At 35.1% G+C, this 20772-nt stretch overlaps 3 protein-coding genes across 7 annotated transcripts in view; all 3 read left to right on the top strand.

Moving 5' to 3' along the window:
* LOC103031026 (KATNB1-like protein 1) overlaps positions 1 to 6307 on the top strand; it is a 66472-nt gene extending 60165 nt beyond the window's left edge. Inside the window, exons 2-10 of one of the 2 annotated variants that reach the window (XM_049463538.1) lie at positions 521 to 638; positions 1053 to 1090; positions 1837 to 2068; positions 2184 to 2299; positions 2399 to 2449; positions 3182 to 3271; positions 4397 to 4504; positions 4602 to 4689; positions 5524 to 6307. In XM_049463538.1, the coding sequence (XP_049319495.1) occupies positions 522 to 638; positions 1053 to 1090; positions 1837 to 2068; positions 2184 to 2299; positions 2399 to 2449; positions 3182 to 3271; positions 4397 to 4504; positions 4602 to 4689; positions 5524 to 5562 (879 nt within the window). In that variant the 5' untranslated portion in view covers position 521 and the 3' untranslated portion in view covers positions 5563 to 6307. Of the gene's footprint in view, positions 1 to 221; positions 639 to 1052; positions 1091 to 1836; positions 2069 to 2183; positions 2300 to 2398; positions 2450 to 3181; positions 3272 to 4396; positions 4505 to 4601; positions 4690 to 5523 lie in introns of those variants that run through there. The other variant, XM_007257942.4, reaches the window with a different exon arrangement.
* A 1634-nt stretch (positions 6308 to 7941) lies between these two features.
* LOC103026471 (ER membrane protein complex subunit 7) overlaps positions 7942 to 20772 on the top strand; it is a 246781-nt gene continuing 233950 nt past the window's right edge. For 3 of the 4 annotated variants that reach the window (XR_007424032.1, XR_007424033.1, XR_007424031.1), the window contains exons 1-5: positions 7942 to 8354; positions 10003 to 10122; positions 10234 to 10372; positions 10499 to 10579; positions 11404 to 11789. Coding sequence is in view for 1 of the 4 variants with exons in the window: in XM_007257927.4 (XP_007257989.3) it covers positions 8077 to 8354; positions 10003 to 10122; positions 10234 to 10372; positions 10499 to 10579; positions 11404 to 11586 (801 nt within the window). In the remaining 3 variants the exon portion in view is untranslated. Of the gene's footprint in view, positions 8355 to 10002; positions 10123 to 10233; positions 10373 to 10498; positions 10580 to 11403; positions 12387 to 20772 lie in introns of those variants that run through there. The other variant, XM_007257927.4, reaches the window with a different exon arrangement.
* Positions 14630 to 20224, top strand: zgc:194887 (uncharacterized protein LOC571819 homolog). The gene is made up of 3 exons (XM_022672489.2): positions 14630 to 14770; positions 16002 to 16161; positions 17215 to 20224. The coding sequence occupies exons 2-3, from the start codon at positions 16020 to 16022 to the stop codon at positions 17907 to 17909; spliced, it is 837 nt and encodes a 278-aa protein (XP_022528210.1). The 5' UTR covers positions 14630 to 14770; positions 16002 to 16019; the 3' UTR covers positions 17910 to 20224.

Raw genomic sequence — 20772 nt, 5'->3', positions numbered from 1 at the left:
GATTGTGTGTGTGAGAGAGAGAGAGAGAGAGAGAGAGATTGAACTGAGGGATTGTGTGTGTGTGAGAGAGAAAGAGAGAGAGAGAGCGAGAGAGAAAGAATATGTGTGTGCGTGAGAGAGAAAGAGAGAGAGAGAGAATGTGTGTGTGTGTGTGTGAGAGAGAGAGAGAGAGAGAGAGAGATGTAGAGCTAAGAAAACTGTGTGTCTGTAAGAGAGAGAGAATGAGATAGCATGATAACATTCAGAAAACATGCCCATATGGGTACAGTGGTCTGACAGGAGACAAGAGCGTTTTGTCCACTGGTTCCTTGTAGGCCCCACGAACAGATGTCAGTGATTGGCCCCATCAGGGTTGGGTCCTAGAAACAACACACGGAAACACACTCAGAACCCACGCCCACCTGGAACCCACTGGGACCACGCTCCACCCATGCGAGTCTCACATGGGCATGTTGGCTTGGATGATTTTTCAGTGAATCATTATTTGACTGACCCCAGATATTTTGCTTTCTGTTGACAGGATGCCTTTTACAGTCATGTCGTCTGAAGAGAATGATTATGAGGAGAGCGATGGTTCAGAGGAAAACCTGACCAGTGAGGAGCAAACCTACAGGGTTCGGGTCTCCCATTATACTGAGGTAGACTGCAAATATCACATAGAGGAAGAAACGTCAAAACTGACAAAATTATATTTGTCTTATTTTTGTCTTATTTGTCTTGTTTGTCTTATTCTTGCAATACCACAAATCATTGTTGTGGCACCACCGATAAGTGCAAGTGGCAGAAAATTAGGACCACTCTTTTAAGATCTACTTCTACAGACCATCTACCAATCATAATTCATAATTCATCTTAAAAGCCAGGATAAGCAAATCCAGTCCTGAAATGCTGGATTTCTGAACAGACTTTCCTTCTCAAACAAACCTGACAGGCCTTTTAAAGCAGGGAAAACAACAAATTGCACTATACTAAATATTAAATGCTTAGTAGTACTATCAAATTGATATTTAATTCGTAAGTACTGACCTCATATTTTATTGTCATTCTCATAGATGGGATTTAGCAATAAGAAAGAGCCAAATAAAAAGAGGTGAGTGTGTTTTTAGTAATTTTAGTGATTTTAGTGATTGTGATTGACTGTCCATTTGTCTTGCATACAAAAATAACCTACAGTGACAAAGATAAGTAAACCCACAGTGAGGCCCAATATCCTGAAATCAGAAAAATGATTCAATACTGCATAACAGACTAACTTTAGCCTAAGTCTAAAGTTAGCATCTTATTGAGCAGCTTCCACATTAAAACCACTTAAATGAAACAGCACATGGCTCTCCTTGTCTCTTCATGGCTCTGCCCATGTCATTAGTGCTCCCACCTGTGTTCATTTGTAGCTCCGCCCCCTCATTATCTGTCCCTAGGTGTTTGGTGTTTCCTGTTCCCTCCATGTGTATTTAAGGCCCTGTGTTTTTGTTTTTTTTTATGTTAGGTGGTCTGGTCGTGTGCTTGTTTGACGGCAGTCATGTTGCTGTTTCTTTGTTTTCTTATTTGTAGTTTATTCAGTGTTAATTCCAGTAGTCCTGTCTGTTCGTTTATTTAGGTTTGGGTTTTTTTGTTTTGTTTTCTTGCAAATAAATTTCCTGCATTTATGTCCATCTCGTGTCCTCCCTTCTGCAATCCCTGACACCAGCACTAAGGTGGAATTGAATATTTAAATTAGAAGCAAACCTTTGCTTTACCCTATTGTAAAATCATCAAAAGGGGGTTGTGCTTAGAATATATGTATATGAATGTATTATTTCAGCCTATTACTTTATATGTCATTTATAACGCCATCAGGGTGAAGAGAGTTGTCTCCTGCAAGAGAAAAACACGACACCTCACTGTGAGCTCAGGAATACGCAGGAGGCCTTCAATAAATGCCAAAACATTTGAGGCATTCAACAAGGACAATGAAAATACTGGCAGAGAAGAATCACTAGATGGAGGCCGCTGTGGATTTCCTCTCAGTGTGGCTTTGGGCTACAGGATGGAGGAAGAAAACATCAAACACTTTCACTACTTATCAGAGGTACATCACAAAAATCCCATCACAAAACGAGGTCCACATTTCCCATTTATCTCATCATAAAAGTACTGAATTACTGAATTTTTTTAATGTATACTGTATCACTGGATGTTTGCAGATCTCAAAGGATCACAAACGAATGGCAGAGATTCTTTTTGGACGCAACCTTAGACTCAACATAGCACTGACCCTTTGGAGAAGAAACATAGGAGAACTACTTTCATTTCTTATAAAGTAAATTTAGAACACCTGGCAACACACATTGAGTATTTTTACAATTGGTAAATGTTGAATTTGTAACTGTGTTCTTTTTTTGTTATATTACCTTAACAGAATCCAGGATTTAAGTGTGCTTGTTGACTGCCTTCCTGTGTTCACCAACAGGTGGGCTTTCTAGGAAACTATTTTAAGGGCATGTCTACATGTATCTATATATGTAACATATATTTTTCTTTTTGTTCCAGTAGTGTTTCACAAAAATGCCACAAAAGTGTTCATAAAACTCTCATGATCATGCCAGCACACTAGAGGGCTCTGAAGCCCATTTCACAGTAGTCACAGTGACTGGGCTGCGTCCCAATAGCATACTAGAAAGATATTTGAATATACTCATAATCAAATTAATCTACTGCATAACATCTGAGTTTGTGATTAACACTTGTACCCCATTGATGCAAATTGCATAAAAAAACGTGCATTGTTTAATGTGTCAATGCACCAACATGTTTCATACATTGTGACAAACAGGGAACCCTATTGGTTCTAGAAGTAGCACTGACCTCATGCTGAGCTGAAGTGTTTTTGAGAAATCTATTGTGAAATACACCCAAAAAATAGGCTTACCTTCATACTCTCATGCTTTATCCTGTTGTTATAATCAGCTGATAGTAAATATCCAGTGTACTAAATCACTTTCTTTAAGTAGTGATTGGCCCAAATTACTCAAACTTCATTACCATAGCAACATCAGCATTTTCCAAAAGCTGTGAATTCAGTCCAAAACTCAGAGAAAAGGCTGTACTTACAAACCTGGATACATGTGGACAGGGCTGAAGTATATATGGCATGGATGGTGTGTATATTCACATAGTCATGTTCTTCTTTTGGTCTTTCCAGCCTTCGTGATAAACACACCCATGTTACCGCCGGCTTTTGTGTGGATCTTTTCCCTCTGGTGAACAATGTTCTCAAAAGTCATTATAAAGAGTAAGTGAATCCACTAAATTACTTCAAGACAAGAGATATGGAAAATGTAGAAAAAACTAAAGTTAAATTATGACTTGTTTTAACTTAAGGTATGTGTGTGTTCGTTGTTTGCTTTATCCCATTTTCACACCTGCTAGTTTTTGCTGTAAGACTCCAGTTTGTTTGTGGTTCTGTTGTGTTTTTGGAGTGTTTTATTTATTTATGTATACTTACCATCAAGGTTTCAATTATACAAGGTTATATTGCCCCTTATATAGCCCCCGATTCCCTAACAAATGTGTATTATCACTGATATTATAGCTGAGATATGGTGTGATAATTTAACGTGTCAAGTGAAAACCTATCATTCAATTGGATAAATAAAAAAATATTTTTTTCTTATTCTTTTAATGGGCAAACACTGATCAATGAAGTAACATGCTACTACTTTGTCATAAGACTGCTCCCATGATTCTTTGGGGTGCTATTGATTTCTATTTATTTAAAAAGAAGGGAGATTTAGCTGCAGTTGTTACACCTCAGCCCATGTCTGTCCTGTGTTTTTTCCCTCTTTTGGTTTTCTGTGCTCCTGCCCTGTTTTCCTGTCTTGTGTTTCCAGCCATGTGCTTTTTTGAGCACATGGCATTGTTTTGTTATTGTTCTGTCTCCGCCCTAGCCCCGCCCTAGCCCTGCCCAAGCCATTAGTGTTGTCACCTTGTGTCTCATTTGTAACTCCGCCCCCTCATTACTTCCACAGGTGTCCCTAGTGTGTGCCTGTGTATAAATACCTCATGTGATCCATTGTTCTCGGTCGCGCTTTTTGTTTGACCTTGTCCCGTGTGTTTGTTATTTTGGTCTACAGTTCTGGTTTGTTATCTTTATAGTGTTTTGTTCCTTGCTTCTCAAGACCTAGTTTATCTTTTGTTTTATAGTCTTTAAGTGTTTTATTTAAGTGTTTTCTTTGTCAGTTTTTGGTTTGCTTTTTTTGTCATGTCTAAAAATAAATATGACTTGCATTTGCATCCGGCCTCCTCCATGTTACAGCAGTTGTGTTAAGCAGGTGATTTTTGTAATACAGTGATGATTGATAAATAACATAACGTATTGGTTATGTTTTTTTTTTTTTTATCTGATCTCTCCTCTCAGTTATCTGGTCATTGCTCTTCTCTGGATTCAGGCGGTTCTGGTGAAGTGGCTCCCGGAGCTTTCGCAGAACGTTGGAAGTGCATTTACCATCTGCTCTTCTGATTATAAGTAAGCTTGTATATCTATTCTATGATAGCAACAAATAGCATTGTTACATTTTTTATAATGTATTTATTAGTTTATTGATTGTGCATTGTGGTAACAGGAATATTCATGCTATTAAGCAGCAGCTGCGAGCATTGTGGAGATATCAGCTACGATTCACCACTGAAGCCACTGCAGAGATATGGAAGGTAGGACAAAGACCATGTCCATTCTAAATAATAATAAAAAAAAAATTTTTTTTGTTTGTTTACAGTACATATAACAGTATATTTTCACATTTAACAGTATTTACAGGTGGTATGAAAAAGTTTGGGCACCCCTGATAATTTTCATGATTTTCCTTTATAAATCATTGGCTGTTCGGATCACCAATTCCAGTAAAATATATCATAAAGCAGAAGAACACAGTGATATTTGAGAAGTGGAATGAAGTTTATAGGATTTACAGAAAGTGTGTAATACATTTTTTAACTAAATTAAGCAGGTGCAAAAATTAATACATTTGCGTACCTAAACAGAAAAATGACATCAATATCTAGTAGATCCTCCTTTTGCAGAAATACAGAAACAGCCTCTAAACTCTTCCTATAGCTTCCAATGAGAGTCTGGTTGAATGAATCTTCTGGTTGAAGGTATTTCGGTCCATTCTTCTTTGTAAATCATCTCCAGTTCAGTCAGGTTTAAGTCAGGTTTCTGATCATGAACAGCCGCTTTAAATCACACCACAGATTTTCTAATCAATTAATTTTTAAGTTCTTTCAGAGATTCAGTGGGGTGTTAAAGTAGGGAAGTCACTAAAATGTGCAGAGCAGGGGAGGTTCCAAGTCCAGAAACACAAAGTTACCTAAACGCTACCCAGCACTGTTAAAATAACCCAGCAAAATAAGTCAACATGTGGAGAAAACAAACCAACACAGCAATTATTAGGTGTATGTTTCCAAATGAAAATGTCTGTTCATATTTAATGGCAAATATTAAATGGCTGTACCTGTAACTGATTTTCAAATTGTTCAAATTTTTAGGACATTGTGTCCCTGCTGTATCCGTTACGACTGTGTTAAAAAAGAAGACATACTGAGAAGTTCAGCACGCCAGCTTGACCAAGAGTTTCCACACCATAAAAAGACATAAAATAATGTCTAGTATTCTGACCTGGTTACTCTGGATGGTGAGAAGCAGGATGGTTGTTTCGACGAACCAGAACAGGATCTGCTAGAGGAGATGGTCTTGGTTCAGGTCCGGTTGTTTTAATCCACACCCAAGTGCGATAAACCAGACCAGATTCTAAGCTCAACATGTTGGGTATTTTTAAAAGCTTTTTTATATACCAGACTTCCTTTGAATAACTATCAAATAAATATCATTTTCTTTTGGCCCACTTACTGCATTGATTGATAGGACTTGCGCAGACTGCAAAAAATGGGCTTCTTTTCTAATAACTGTTAATTTGAGCTATTTATGAACACTTTAAGAATATATATAACCTTAAGAACCTGCCAAATTTCTTCAAAAGTCATTTTGTTGTTGATTCTGCCTTTTTATCTGTACTTTCTATAGTTATAATAATCAACATCAAAATGTCTATGTAAATGTTAATATCATACATATGTTTATTCCCTTTTTATATAACAAAGGCCTTTGTTGTTAAGCTGTACATTCCTATAACTGTGTGTGGTTTTAGATTGAGCATGTGAAACAGTTTCAAAAGTCATGATTCTCAAATACACTACAGAGGTTATGCTGTATTATGTTGTTGCTCTAAATATATTTATTTTTCTTTCTTTAAAAAAATAAAAATATTTCAAAGTTGTCAAACTTTTAATTATTGTTTTCTTTGTTCATGGATATTATGAGATGGAGAATCTTGTCAGTGGTACATTTAATTATTCATAAAAGATCAGTAAAAGTCATTGTAGGGACTTTGAACAGGCACTAGATAGCTGTAACGTAGAGGAGGAGGCAGGATGCAAATGCAAGTCTTTTTTATTATCCATATATAAACTAACAAAGAAAAGAACACTAGGGAGTATAAAAAGAAAAGGTAACTAAAACAAAACACTATGAAACAGAGGATAAACTAAAATACTGAACCAAACAAGCAAGCTAAGCAAACAAAGAAACAAACTAAATAAAGCAAACCTGAAACACTGAGGACAAACAACACAGCAGGTCTGTGGCTAAACAAAACAGATGAACACAATCTGGACAGAGTAACATGACAAGTTGAGACAAAAGATGCGACAAACTACAAAGGAGCACATGGGGTATTTATACACAGGCACACACTAGGGACACCTGTGGAGGTAATGAGGGGGCGGAGTTACAAATGAGGGTTACAGATGACAAGGCGGGGCTAAGGCGGAGACATGACCAAAACACAGTAGCACATGGCTGGGAAACATGACCGGTAAACAAAACACAATAACAGAGGACAGGAGCAGGAAGGAACCAAAAAAGGAAAGACACTGGACAGACACAGGCTAAGGTGTAACAATAGCAGTATGGATACAGAAATATCTCTATAAGGCTCTGTTTCTGCCAGAGAGGTTCTGATTGGTTCTGCCTAGGCATTTAACTTTCTTTCCCCACCCCACAACAGGAAATATCCATTTTTACATAAATCAGAGTTTAAACTACTTGTAGGTTTACAGTGTGGCTTCCTGTAAGAGTGATTTTGTATTAGTACTCATAAAATAATTTAGTCCTTAAATATATTTATATTTATCTTACTACATAGTTTAGAAATATTGGAGTATGTTGATTTAGATCTGTAAAACTCTAAGGTTTCAGCTGAGCAGTTAATGTTAATTTGAGCAGTAATAATGAATTAATAGTTAATACAAAGGAGAATGTAAGTCTCTGTAATTAATAATTAATTCAGTATTATCTACTGAGTAATTACTAAATACTTCCAGGTAGTTATTAAGAGGAATTTAGGTGTTAAAGCAATACTATCCATTAGTTAAAAATTAGGTCTTGCATAGTTATGTATTAAACATTTTTATTCAAAAAGGAAAAAAAAAATAAGGATGTATGATGATCAAAAACAAGTTAATTGAGAAATACTTTAAATTCTAAATGAGTGAATAAATATATTGCAAAGATTAAAAAAAAAAACTCACCAGGGTCGTTTTTGACACACATTGCACATCAAAGAGTTAAAGAGCTGGTTTTATTTTCTCATTACATTTAAAATTTAAAGTGGAAATATTACGACTTTAATCTCGCAATATTATGACTTTTAATCATGTAATATTACGACTTTATTCTCACAATATTACGACGTTAATCTCGTAATATTACAGCTTTATTCTCGTAATATTAGGACTTTAATTTTTATTATAATGCGACTTTATTCTCACAATATTACAAAGTTAAAGCACAGGTTAACTCCGTATATCCGCAGTTTGCGCAGCTCTGAATGAATCCTGCGTAACTGGAGCGCAGCCCGCACTGCGTCATTCCCCGCAATCCGAGGCGAGCTGTACTCACACAGAGCACACAGTTTAGAAACCGGATTATAAATTAAACAGAGCGGATTTTAACTGCTGAACTGCTGCTAAAGTTTAGAGAAGATGGTGTTTAAGTGCCCTGGCGGGGCTGCGGTTCTGATAAGTGCAGTTCTGTGTGTTTTCGGGCCGTGTTTGTGCGGCGGGCAGCAGCCCGTCCTCAGCCCGGAGCTCCCGGAGCCGCTGGCGGGGGGAGAGGTGGGAGAGGGCGGGGAGGCGGCGCTTCTGACCGCGGACAGGTTTCAAATCGAGGGCCGAGCGGCTGTTTATGGAGTCCGGCCTGAGATCTGGGCTCCGTCCGCTGTAGTGCTGGTGGATGGAGAAGAGCACGTTGGTTTTATCAGGTTAGTCTGTTAATAAATAAAACCACAGAGGAGAACCTGAGAAAAGCTGCTACAGCTGCTAAAACTTGTTGATTAGATGAGTTATGTTGATTTTCAGCAATATTGGGTAATTAGGTTTTAGTTTGAGTTTGATGGTTTAACTGGTCTAACTACAAACATATAACAACAACATAGGCAACATTATCTCGTTTTTATGAGTTATTATTGTATATTATGAGTTTAATGAGTTATTATTATATATTAAATCGTAATTACGAAATACATATCTCGTAATTATGAGTTATGTCATTAAAACAACATAGTATGTCGTTAAAACGACATAGTGTGTCGTAATTGTGAAATAAACATCTCGTAATTATGAGAAAGTATCTCGTTTTTATGAGTTATGTCGTTAAAACGACATAGTGTGTCGGAATTATGAAATAAAGTTGTATTCTGTAAATGTAAAAAAATATTGTACAAAAAAAATCTTGTTACCATGAGTTATTATTATACATTATGAGTATAATGAGTTATTATTATATATTATATCGTTATTACAAAATAAATATCTCGTAATTATGAGTTATTATGTCATTAAAACGAAATATTATGTCGTTAAAACGACTGAATTAAACATCTCGTAATTATGAGAAAGTATCTCATTTTTATGAGTTATGTAATTAAAACGACATAGTGTGTCGAAAGTCATATTCTGTAAGCATGAGAAAACATGAGAAAAGCAACGTAGAAGAATTAAAATATAAAAGACAATTTGGTTTGTTTAACACTTTTTGTTTATGAAATAATTCCACATGCGATGCTGTATAATTTTAATAATATATTTAATATTAAATCTACGAAGTAAACAATCCTAAAAAAATAAATAAAACATATTGAATGAGAAAATGTGTGTCCAAACATTTGACTGGCACTGTATGTGTCACGGTCTCGCTCTGTTCCCCTGTAATTTTCCGTCAGGTGTGTCTAATTTGTAGCTCCGCCCCTCGTTACCTGTCTCCCCAGGTGTTCATTGTTTCTTGTTTAGTATATATAGTACCTGTTAATCTACGTTTGCTGTCGGTCTTTGCACCTTCCAACGTTGTCTGTCTCGTCACGTCCTAGCTATAGTTTTGCCACGTTTCTAGTTCTTTGCTTATATCTCTTGTTTGTTTATATTCCTTGTTTTGTTCATATTTACGTATTTATCCTTTGTACATATTCCCTTACCTTGGTTTGTACTTATCTGTCTAGTTTAGCTCTTTGTTTGTTTTCCCTGTTTGTTTATGTATATATATATATATATATATATATATATATATATATATATATATATATATATATTCGTTATTCCCCTGTTTGTTTATTTGTTTATTTGCTATTTATTAAAGTCTGTCTTACCCGCATTTAAGTCCGCCTCCCGTCTGGTCACGCGTTACAGTATGCCAAACCTGAATTGATAAAATTTGAAAAACAATACGTAACATTACATAAAGACTGGTATTATTAAAAATAATAATAATAATTATAGTAATAATAATAATAATCATGTAAAATATGTATAGTTGTTATAGGTTTTAATGCTGTATTACTGTCTAACTATACATGTTCTCTACTCCAATATAAAAAAAAATGCTGAGCTAAACTGCTCATGTCTCTTTTGCACCAGACTCGATGGAAGCTTCACAGTAAATGATGTCCCTTCTGGATCATATGTGGTCCAGATTGCTTCCCCTGTGTATAAATTTGAGCCTGTCAGAGTGGATATCACCAGCAAGGGGAAGATGAGGTATGTTTCTTATCACTTCAGCCCATGTGGATCTCGACAAAATGCTTCCTCTGCTTATATTATTACAACAGTACTGTCTGGTAGCTAAAATATCCATGTTTTTATTTACAGAGCTCGAAGAGTTAATTACATCAGGACATCTGAGGTCCTTCAGTTGCCTTACCCGCTTCAGATAAGATGCACTGGACTTCACTCCTACTTTATAGAAAGAGAAACCTGGGGGTGGTCTGATTTCTTGATGAATCCCATGGTAATCTTGGTGTTATGCCTTCATGTTCATCTAGAGTCACTGTATTCATATTGATCTGTTATGAACACCTCAAAATACAATCCTTCAACAATCAGTTTACTCACTTTTTTGCCATTTTTTTCTCAGGTCCTCATGATGGTGCTTCCTCTCGTGATCATCCTTCTTCTTCCAAAGGTTATCAACACAAATGACCCAGCAATGAGACAGGTATGTGATTTTGCACATATATGACATTCAGTTTTAAATAAAATCTGGAATTGCTGTCTTCAAGTGAACAGTGTGCCTAAATTCCATGTTAAAGATGCCATAGAATGAGGTTGGGAATTGTATAACTTTAGGGGCAGTTTTCCAGCCTAGTCTTGGACTACACAGCATTTCGAATTGAGATTCAATGTATACCATATGGCGCAACACTAGTAAGGAACAGGGGTGTCGCCATATTTTGCTTCTAAGCTAAGCTAAGTAAACAAGACTGTAATTATTAATAAAACACATACTTTTAAAGTCAAAAAAGTGCTGTATGTCAGTCTACACAGATTTCTCTCCTGAAAACTGTGTATTTGAGTAAGTAAATATTAGATTCCTAAATTTCTTCAGCACTAAGGTTGGAGAATTAGCATTAGCCATTAAGTGCTAGTGCACTGACGATTTTAAGTGGATTTTTAAAAGGATTTTAAGTGTGCTTTATAGTGTGAGAAACATGTTGGGTACTTTGTGGGTTGTTATTTTATGTATATAGAGTAAGTGTGTGAATTTTGTTTTATTTGTCTCATTTTAAAATTAAAGTAGCTAAGACAATTTTTGGAAAAAATAAAGAATGCAACCACGCATATTAGTTGAAATCTGTAAATCTACCAAGACAATTAAACCACTGTGTAGACCCTTGTTAATTTGCACTTTTTATTAACATAGTACATGATTTGTTATTTTTTTTAACTTTTAGCCTGGTTAAGTAGCATTGTGAGGCATTGTTGAAGTTTGTAATTGGATGATTCAATTGTTTGTTAAGGATCTTTTTTGTGTTTTTTTAGGAAATGGAACAATCTATGAATATGCTCAACCCAAACCCCGACCTTCCAGATGTGTCTGAGCTAATGACCAAGTTCTTTGCTCCGCCCAAAAGCCACAGTAGCAGTAGTAGTAGTGGTAGTGGTAGTAGTAAGTCAGGAGGTGGCAGTCAGCGGGGTCACCGGGGAGGCCCGAGGAGAAGGTAGCGCTGATCTGAGCAGGGACATGTGTTACTTGTGCCAATTATTCACCATCATCTAAATGAGCGCCATTAGTCATTTTACTAAAAATGATTGGAAAAAAAAAAAACAAATGCGATTGTTGCTACTAATGCCTTATACAGCTCTGGAAAAAAATGAAGAGAGCACTTCAGTTTCTGAATCAGTTTCTCTGATTTTGCTATTTATAGGTTTATGTTTGAGTAAAATTAACATTGTTGTTTTATTCTATAAACTACAGACAACATTTCTCCCAAATTCCTAATAAGAATATTGTCATTTATTTATTTTGCATTTATTTGGAGAAAATGAGAAATGGCTGATAATGCAAAGAAAACAAGTTCATATTCATAAAGTTTTAAGAGTTCAGAAATCAATATTTGGTGGAATAACCCTGATTTTTATCACAGTTTTTTTCATGCATTTTGGCATCATGTTCTTTCTCCTCCACCAGTCTTACACACTGCTTTTGGATAACATTATCCATCCATTTTCCTCTTAATTATGTTCCAGATGTTTTTTAATTTGGTAAAATCGAAGACACTCATCCTTTTTAAGTGCTCTCTTTTTATTTTCCAGAGCTGTTTTTAGACTGCACTGATTAATGCAGAGTTTCTAAAGGACTACTCTGGTGTGCATTTCTATTTTTAAAATAATTTATTTATTTATGTAGGATTTATTTATTGACTTTGAGTAAACAAAATCTGATGCATTTATATCAGAGCTTTATTAATATTTTTCTGAGTTAATATATTTAAACAGAAAATAAAAAAACTTTTTCCAGCTGATTGAGTTTGTATTTCTTCATGCTGTTGTGTCTATTCCCTCAGATCACTGAGATTCATTGATTGCTGTGTTTAGCCTCCAGTGTGTATTTTAAACAGACTTGGCTGACTGTTATGGAAGTTGTGAAAGTAGTGAGGTTAAATATAGCAGTAGTGAATGTGAGGAGGGAAAGCTTTAGTGGGGGGCTATGAGGTGCTGGGTTTCACAGTAAAACTTAATGTGAACTAAGGCAGCACAATATGTAATTAAAAAAAACATTTTCCTGCTTAATACAAAAAAAAAATATATATATATTTTTTTCAGAATATAGATTATATTTACCTGATATATTTCATGCAATTATTCATGCATATATTGTATTAATAACATCATGACTCTCTCGGCAAGTCTTTCTGTGAGAAACACTGTTGTAAATATTGCAATATTTTTAAATACATTTGCTGAGAAACTGGAGAGATGCTCCTCCCATTTTGCAGGAATGGAGGTATATTAATATTTTAATATATTAATATTTTAAATAAAAAGTTGATCAAACAAAACATGAAATATCTTGATTTCATACTGTCTAAAATTAAATCAAAATTTAAGTAAATGTTAAAAAACGTTTTTTTTTTTTTTTTTGCTAATTCTAATCTATATTGTCCCAGATTTTTTACATTTGGAGTTTAAGTGGGTATCAAGTCCACTGTTGACTAGTTAAAATGGTTCTTGGCTTGGATGGAGCTTAGTTGCAACAAAAGGGTAAAGGTTATCGTCTATATTTAGCATTTTACATCCAAAGTGAATTGATCCAGTTAGCATTAGCATGCGTAGCAATTGCTGCTGTATTGATGTTTGTTTGGTAGTTTGATCAACCATTTAAAAGAACTCATTGTTCTATAAGTTGATCACAGATAAAGAATTAATTAGGTCAATTTTCGTCATGGTTCTTGGCCAGGAAGTTAGGCTATGGTAAAGAAGCAAAGATATGGTTCTGATAGCTGTATTTAGAGTTATTTTTAGAGACTTGTTATTTTATTTATTGATGTATGAAGGAGAAATCTGACCGGTAGCAACTTGTATACAATGTGGCATCTACAACCAGCAAATGGGTGCCATTTGCTGGTTGTAACTCTTTCAAATTAAACTTATATTTGATTTTTTTAAACTCTGAATCTAATAACACATATATTTAACTATTTAAAACATGTACTGGTAAAACTCAGGCAGCTTTACTTCATTTTGTACAAGGTTTCTAATCTGAAGACGGTTACAAAACATTTAAAAGAATGTTTTTTTAAAAGCAAGTCCACTAGTTCCTTTGATTTTCTCTCAAGTAAGGCTTTATTTTATTTTAAAGAAATGGTTGACTGCATGTTAAAATAATTGATATTTATGACAAAAAAAAACATAATTCATGTTACTTTTTACTTTTTATGTTTAGAGTAACAGGAATGAAAGTAACAGGAGTGGGTTTTTAGCATAGAATTAGAAAAAACATGATAAATAGCTAAATAGCAGCTATGCTCATAGCATATGAGGACACTGAGCACATTCTAGTGATTTGTATTGTACAAATTTGTATTTGTACAAATAAATAAGATGAAAGAATTAATTTAATTAATTTAATTTAATAAGATCAAATATACAGAAAAAAAACTAATGAGGGAACTTAATTTTGGTCTCCGCATGATCTTCAGAAGAAGCAGCTGATGTCACTTCCTGTTGTAGATGTGACTTCCTGTTGTAGAATGTTTCAGATGTTCAGGTTAATGTGTTACAGTAACAGGACTTTAACTTAAATATTATGGATTTATTATGAAAAAATAAATTGAATAATAGAATTCTATTCTAATATTCTAATAGAATAGAATAATAAATGGATGGGATTTGGAGGCACACAACAATGTAAACATTTTTTAATAATTATATTTCATGGTAAAGTTTATAGTTAGGAGAGTGGGGGGACAGGTAACAAATGCTATTTTTTCATTGTTCTAAGTATTTTTTATTAATGTTTTTAATTGCATATTTTACTTTTGCAATTAGGTCAATGTACCAGACACTAAGCTTAATAATAAAATGTATTTTAATGTTATTCTGTGTGCATATTTATACATCTAATGTATAAATCTGGGGACAGAAATAGCACAGATTCGGCAGAATATGACACAAGTGATCTAACACAGTCCTACCCCAGATAAAACACAGATAAAAGGCTTTAACCCTTGGTGTGTTCCTGTGTGACGTGAGAACGGGGCTGAAGTCCAGTACTGATAGGCTGTGTTTTAGTGTAGTCTGTAGATTTGTGGGTTTCTGTGGACTCTGAGATTGAAGCTGCCAGCCTGGATTTCTTCCTCTTATTCAATTTTGCACAAATACAAGAGAAATCCCAGCCTGTGTGAAGGTAAGCGTGTTCATTTTATTGACTAGCTTAGTGGTTTCTGTGGTGTTGTTAGCATGTACAGTGCTTTTCCAGCTGACACACTAGTTAACAAAAGTAGATTAAATTATACTAAGCATTATCATGCTATAGTGCACTAAATATAGTGTTCTTGTAGCCACATTATTATTATTAATCAGTTTATTAAAAAAACACTAAAATGGAACAATTGTTTTTGTACTTATTATATTTTAATTACAGTATAAAAATAGTTTAAAAGTCTTACTTAAATTGTGCTAAGTGTACTTAACTGTACTAAAATGGAACTATTTTAAATATACTTAAGTAAAATTTAAACGTTTAAACTACTTCATGTATGTAACCCCATATTTTAAATGAAAATACTTACAGTAAAATTATAATACATTTAATTATTAGAGTATTACAACTGTATCACTATTATATTATACAACAGGTATATTAAGAATGTACTAAAAAATGATGTTAAATATATGTGATCTATTTACATTATAGTACAAATAAGCTTCTTATATGTTCCTGTCTTTTGTAAATATGAAGTACACTTCTAGTATACTTTGTTAGGTATAAAAATATATTGTAATATACTGTACTACAATTTTTAGCGTGTTACAAATTTACTTACATTTTTTAAAATGAGTAGTAGTAATTTAATTTACTTTCTGAACTTTACTAAAAATGTACAAAAATATACTTGGAAATAAGTATTTTGGAAGTATATTGAATCACAATAAACTAAAAGTGTCCTTCATAGTAGTCTATTTTTTTAAATACACTATATTGTACTTTTTAGTTTACTTTCAAAATTTTGATGAAAGCATCATATTAATGTACTTTTCATATATTTTAAGTAATACATGAATCTGTTAGTATATTTACATCATACTTAGACATTTCTCAATATGTTTTAAGTGTAATTAAGTATATATTTTTTCGCCAGGGTAACCACAATTCACTGTTGTAGGTCGGTTGTGTGCCAGATGTGTGGGTTGTAAGCTATTGTTATATATTGTTATTATATATATATATATATTAACAATATATTAACACATTTTTAATATGTTGTTTTCACACAATATACAATGGAACATTGAGGTAAAAAATGAGAGAAATGACTTTATTATGGTTCAGAGACTCTATCTCTCTTTCTTTCACTCAGGTTTTAAGTGTTTAAGTGTTTAACTCTGTCTCTATTGGTTCTTGATTGTTGGTTAAGTGCTCCCACTGCTAAAGGATGGAGACTCTGAGCAGTCGGGTGGTGGCCTTTCTGAGCATGCTCATTTCGACCGGGGCTCTAGCAGTGCAGCCACATGCTAAAAACATCCATCTGCTTTCTTCAGAGGAGCACAAATTCATCCTAAACCTTGGACATAAAGGTAAAAGCTTCTAGCTTTCGAGCTTTGAATATTTTTATATGTATTAAAACTTGGTAAAAGATAAAGGTCAGTATTATATACAACATGCAGCATAGTACTTCAGATATCATAAAAAACACTGTGTAATAAGATTTACTTAGATTTTTCAAGATTTACTCTGAAATAACACATTATTACAAGTGTAGAGGAATGTTAATCTTAATTTGGAGTTCAGTTTGTACATTATATACAGTTTTCTTTCTTTGGGTATAGCGCTGGGTATTGAAACTTGGTACCAAAAAGGCATCGACCGAAAAATCTCAGATGCTCAATTTTTAAGTAAAAGAAAACACTCTTAAAACTGAAATACATAAAGCAATATGCGTAAGAATGTATTTTTTTGTAAAATGTGTTTAGTTTAAGCACAAGCAATGACTTTTGTTCTTAATAAAGCTCCACAAACAATCATGCTCACTGTTTGTTCCAACAAGATCCAGAAAGATTGAGTCTCTCATGGTGATTCTCAGTATAAGAATGAGATTACTCATGTCAGCTGTTAAATAAATGTGTAATGTTAGAATAATGATTGTTTTTTTGTATTTTTTGGTAACAATTTAGAAAAAGGTATCGGAAAAAGTATCATTTGGGTATCGGTATCGAATTCAAAGTATTGTATCAGTACCAGTAACAAAACCCGGCCCTATCTGGATATGTGTATGCCATCTCCACAGCACTGTCTGCTAAAGTGGAATTATTTTTGCCATTTTTTTTTTATTTATCTCTTTTAATAAAAAAATTAAAAAATCAAGCTACTTAATTTGCAGCTTTATGGAATAAGTAATAGAAGCAGTAGACATGTTTTATGGCGCCACGCCCCGTTCAAACTACACAACATGAAGCCGCTGACTTTTAACACAGTTCTTTAGTCACAGCGCTCAGTCACAGTAGGACACGTTCTTCCCTGGAAGTATCTGTCTCATTATCTTCAATATCAGATTGCTTCCTCTCATAGGAACTTTTTTTTTATTCTCATTTTGAGGTTTTTATGATTTTTATCTTCCTTTTCTCCAACAGAGATCCCCAGAGACTGCTATGACCTGTGGGAGGGCTCTGGAGCTAAGTCACCGGATGGAGTCTACTTGATTAAACCTGCAGACACGCCCATCGTCGCCTACTGCGCCATGCAGGAAGGAGGCTGGACGGTCATCCAGCACATCACGGTCAACAGCAGCGTGGACTTCGACCGTTCTTGGGAAGAGTACAAGTTGGGCTTTGGGAGTCTCACTGGTAACCACTGGCTGGGAAACGACTACATCCACCAACTCACCGTTGGTCCTGGGCGCTACAAGCTGGGCATCAAGTTGGTGGATAAAGATGCCGTGACCAAGACAGGCGAGTATGATCCGGTGCTGGTGGAGGGAGAAGATGCCCAGTACCGCCTCCGCCTCGGCTTGTATCAAGGAACGGCTTTGGATGCTCTAACCCTGGACCCGGAGAACTACCTCCACGACAACCAGAAGTTCACCACCAAGGACCGCGATAATGACAACTACTACCAGAACTGTGCCAAGCTCCAGTTCCAGGGAGTAGCAGGAGGGGGGTGGTGGTACGACGCTTGCGCCGGAGCCAACCTGAACCGCCGCAACGTCATCTACTGGCAGAAGGACTGCAACAAGGAACATCTGTGCAAATACGCCTGGATGATGGTGAAGCCCTCAGAGACCGTCAAAATCATTCGACCCGCAGACTGCAAAAGAGATGAGCTCTGAATTCATCATATCATACAGGGGTTGAGCAATGAAACTGAAACACCTGGTTTCATTGCTAATTGTGGTGACGGACAGTTCTGGTGGAAACAGGAGAGTTGAGGTGAACATTGAATTCTGCGTGATTTGATCAGCCGTGGTTTTATAGAGTTTTTTTGGGATACAATCCGGGTTAGCACCCGAACATCCCTTTCAGACAGCTTCCTCTTACAGCGTCCACAGTTAATCCTGTTGGATGTGGTTGGTCCTTCTTGGTGGTATGCTGACATTACCCTGGATACCGTGGCTCTTGATGCATCACAAAGACTTGCTGTCTTGGTCACAGATGCGCCAGCAAGACGTGCACCAACAATTTGTCCTCTTTTGAACTCTGGTATGTCACCCATAATGTTGTGTGCATTGCAGTATTTTGAGCAGAACTGTGCTCTTACACTGCTAATTGAACCTTCACACTCTTGCTGCTCTTACTGGTGCAATGTGCAATTAATGGATTAAAGATTGGCCACCAGGTTGCTCCAATTTAGCCATGAAACCTCCCACACTAAAATGATGACAGGTGTTTCAGTTTCATTGTCCAACCCCTGTATATCACTCTAGATAAGCACTCAGGGTTTTTAAAGGCTGAATGTTTTAGAAATTACGATACAAATCATGTCGATTATCTGATAAAACAGGGGTCGACAATTAAGTTTAGCTGGGGTGCCAGATATTTTCCAAGCCATTAGTTTTTTTTTTTCAAAAAAATTCTGGAAAATGTAAAAAGTGTAATGGGATTAAGTGCTACAGACTAGTAGCTCTCCAGCCCAGAGGGTTGTTGAACCCAATTGCAGAACAGTTGATCTCAAAGCAGGTAAACCCAAGAAGAAAGAAAAAAATGAATAAATAAACACATTGTTCCTCATGTTGGTTCGAACCTGTGCCGTCAGGGTTGTGGTCCAATATACTACTGCTGCCCTGGGAAGTGAATTGGGACACGGCCGGGGAAAAAAACGCCCTTATAAGGAGATAGGGAGCTTAAGAACGGGCAGAAAAAACAAGAATGAGTAGAGCACGACAGAGAGAAAGGGGAGCAATGTAAACAAAAGCTCACCAGAGAAGCATTTTATTTTTTTCACTATTCGTTCATTATAGTTCAAACAACCTCACGACCCAGATGTTTCATTCTTGTGGGCCACATCTGGCCCACTGGCCACCTATTGCCGACCCCTGTGATAAAGAATCAACCAATGAGAAAGTACCAAGATTGAGACTGTAAAACAGTAGTTATGAGATCAACAATTTGAAGTTCTTTTCTTTTTAATAAAAAAATTGTATTTATGGAGTCAGAACATATTGTGAAGCAGATCTATATTTTTTGAAAAAGAAAAAAAATAATCCAGACTTACAGATTTACAGTCACAAATTACATTAACAAACAGAACAGCAAAATACTCACATATTTCTGCCTGTACATAAAAAAAAAAACATCACCTCCACTGTCAAATGTACAGGTCTGGAAAAAATGATGAGTTTCTTTGATTTTACCAAATTGAAAACCTCTGGAATATAATCAAGAGGAAGATGGATGATCACAAACCATCAAACCACCAAACTGAACTGCTTGAATTATTTCAAGCGTTTTTCAGGAGTAAAGCAGCATAAAGTTATCCAAAAGCAGTGTGTAAGACTGGTGGAGGAGAACATGATGCCAAGATGCATGATTAAAAACTGTGATTAAAAACCACCAGGGTTATTCCACCAAATATTGATTTCTGAACTTTTGAAATTTTATAAAATTTACTTGTTTTTATTTGCGTCTTTTTTGTTATTTCAGCCATTTCTCATTTTTTTGCAAATAAATGCTCTAAATGGCACTTTTTTTATTTGGAATTTAGGAGAAAAGTTGTCTGTAGTTTATAGAATAGAAAAACAAAGTTCATTTTACTCCAATTCTTTCCAGATCTGTATGTAAGGTGTAATATGCAAAGATTGTGATTTATATGATTTATATACGTTTTATGGGCTTTTCTTTTCCAAACATCTTTGAACATAATTTTATGCATGTTGGCATAGCTACCTACTAAATTATCCAAATGCTGAACAACATTTTCATGTTTTTTTTCCTCAGGCATGATAGTAGGTAGCACGTAGATCTTGAGGTGTCCGCATACATCCTGCAAAACAAAGATCGTGCCTATATGTTCTGCCGTTTTATATACCTATAATTTACACGCCACAAATGCATGTCTTACTCTTTTAACGACCAATCACAGGTCTTCACCCTTCACCCGACCATCATCTTTGCAAGCAATACATTAAAATCCCATGATGTAATTCAAGTTATTTGTGTTGTTTTTATAATTTAATTTTTTTTTTTACCTTTTCAATGATTTTCAATGTACCGCTTGAATTTCTCTTTTTTATTTAATTTTTTTAAAGTGTGTAGTGCTCTCATGTTTGCTTTTTTGTTTTCTAAAGAAAAAAAGTAATGAAGAAGGCATTTGATGTGCACATACAATCTCGATCAAGCATCTTCATTTGTATTCAGCTTGAAATGTAAAAGCGAAAAACAAGACTGAAAAAAACTACAATAGCCCTTAAAGACTAACATTGTAACGAGCATAAATATCAGAACGGCAATTACAGTACAACTCACTGACCGAGAATCACCGAAAATGATTATATATTTGTTCTTTTAGCAATGCACAGACATACTTCATCTGGAACGAAAACGATTAACCACCATCGCAACACTGTTCAACTTTTCGCACTTCATCAATTTACCCATATATATATATATATATATATATATATATATATATATATATATATATATATATATATATGACATGAAGTGAGAAACTCATATTCATATTCCATATTCCTA

The sequence above is a fragment of the Astyanax mexicanus genome, chromosome 14, assembly GCF_023375975.1.
Source record: "Astyanax mexicanus isolate ESR-SI-001 chromosome 14, AstMex3_surface, whole genome shotgun sequence".
NCBI lineage: Eukaryota > Metazoa > Chordata > Actinopteri > Characiformes > Acestrorhamphidae > Astyanax > Astyanax mexicanus.
Note: the sequence above shows the minus strand (reverse complement) of the source record. Positions and strands in the feature narration are given on the sequence as shown.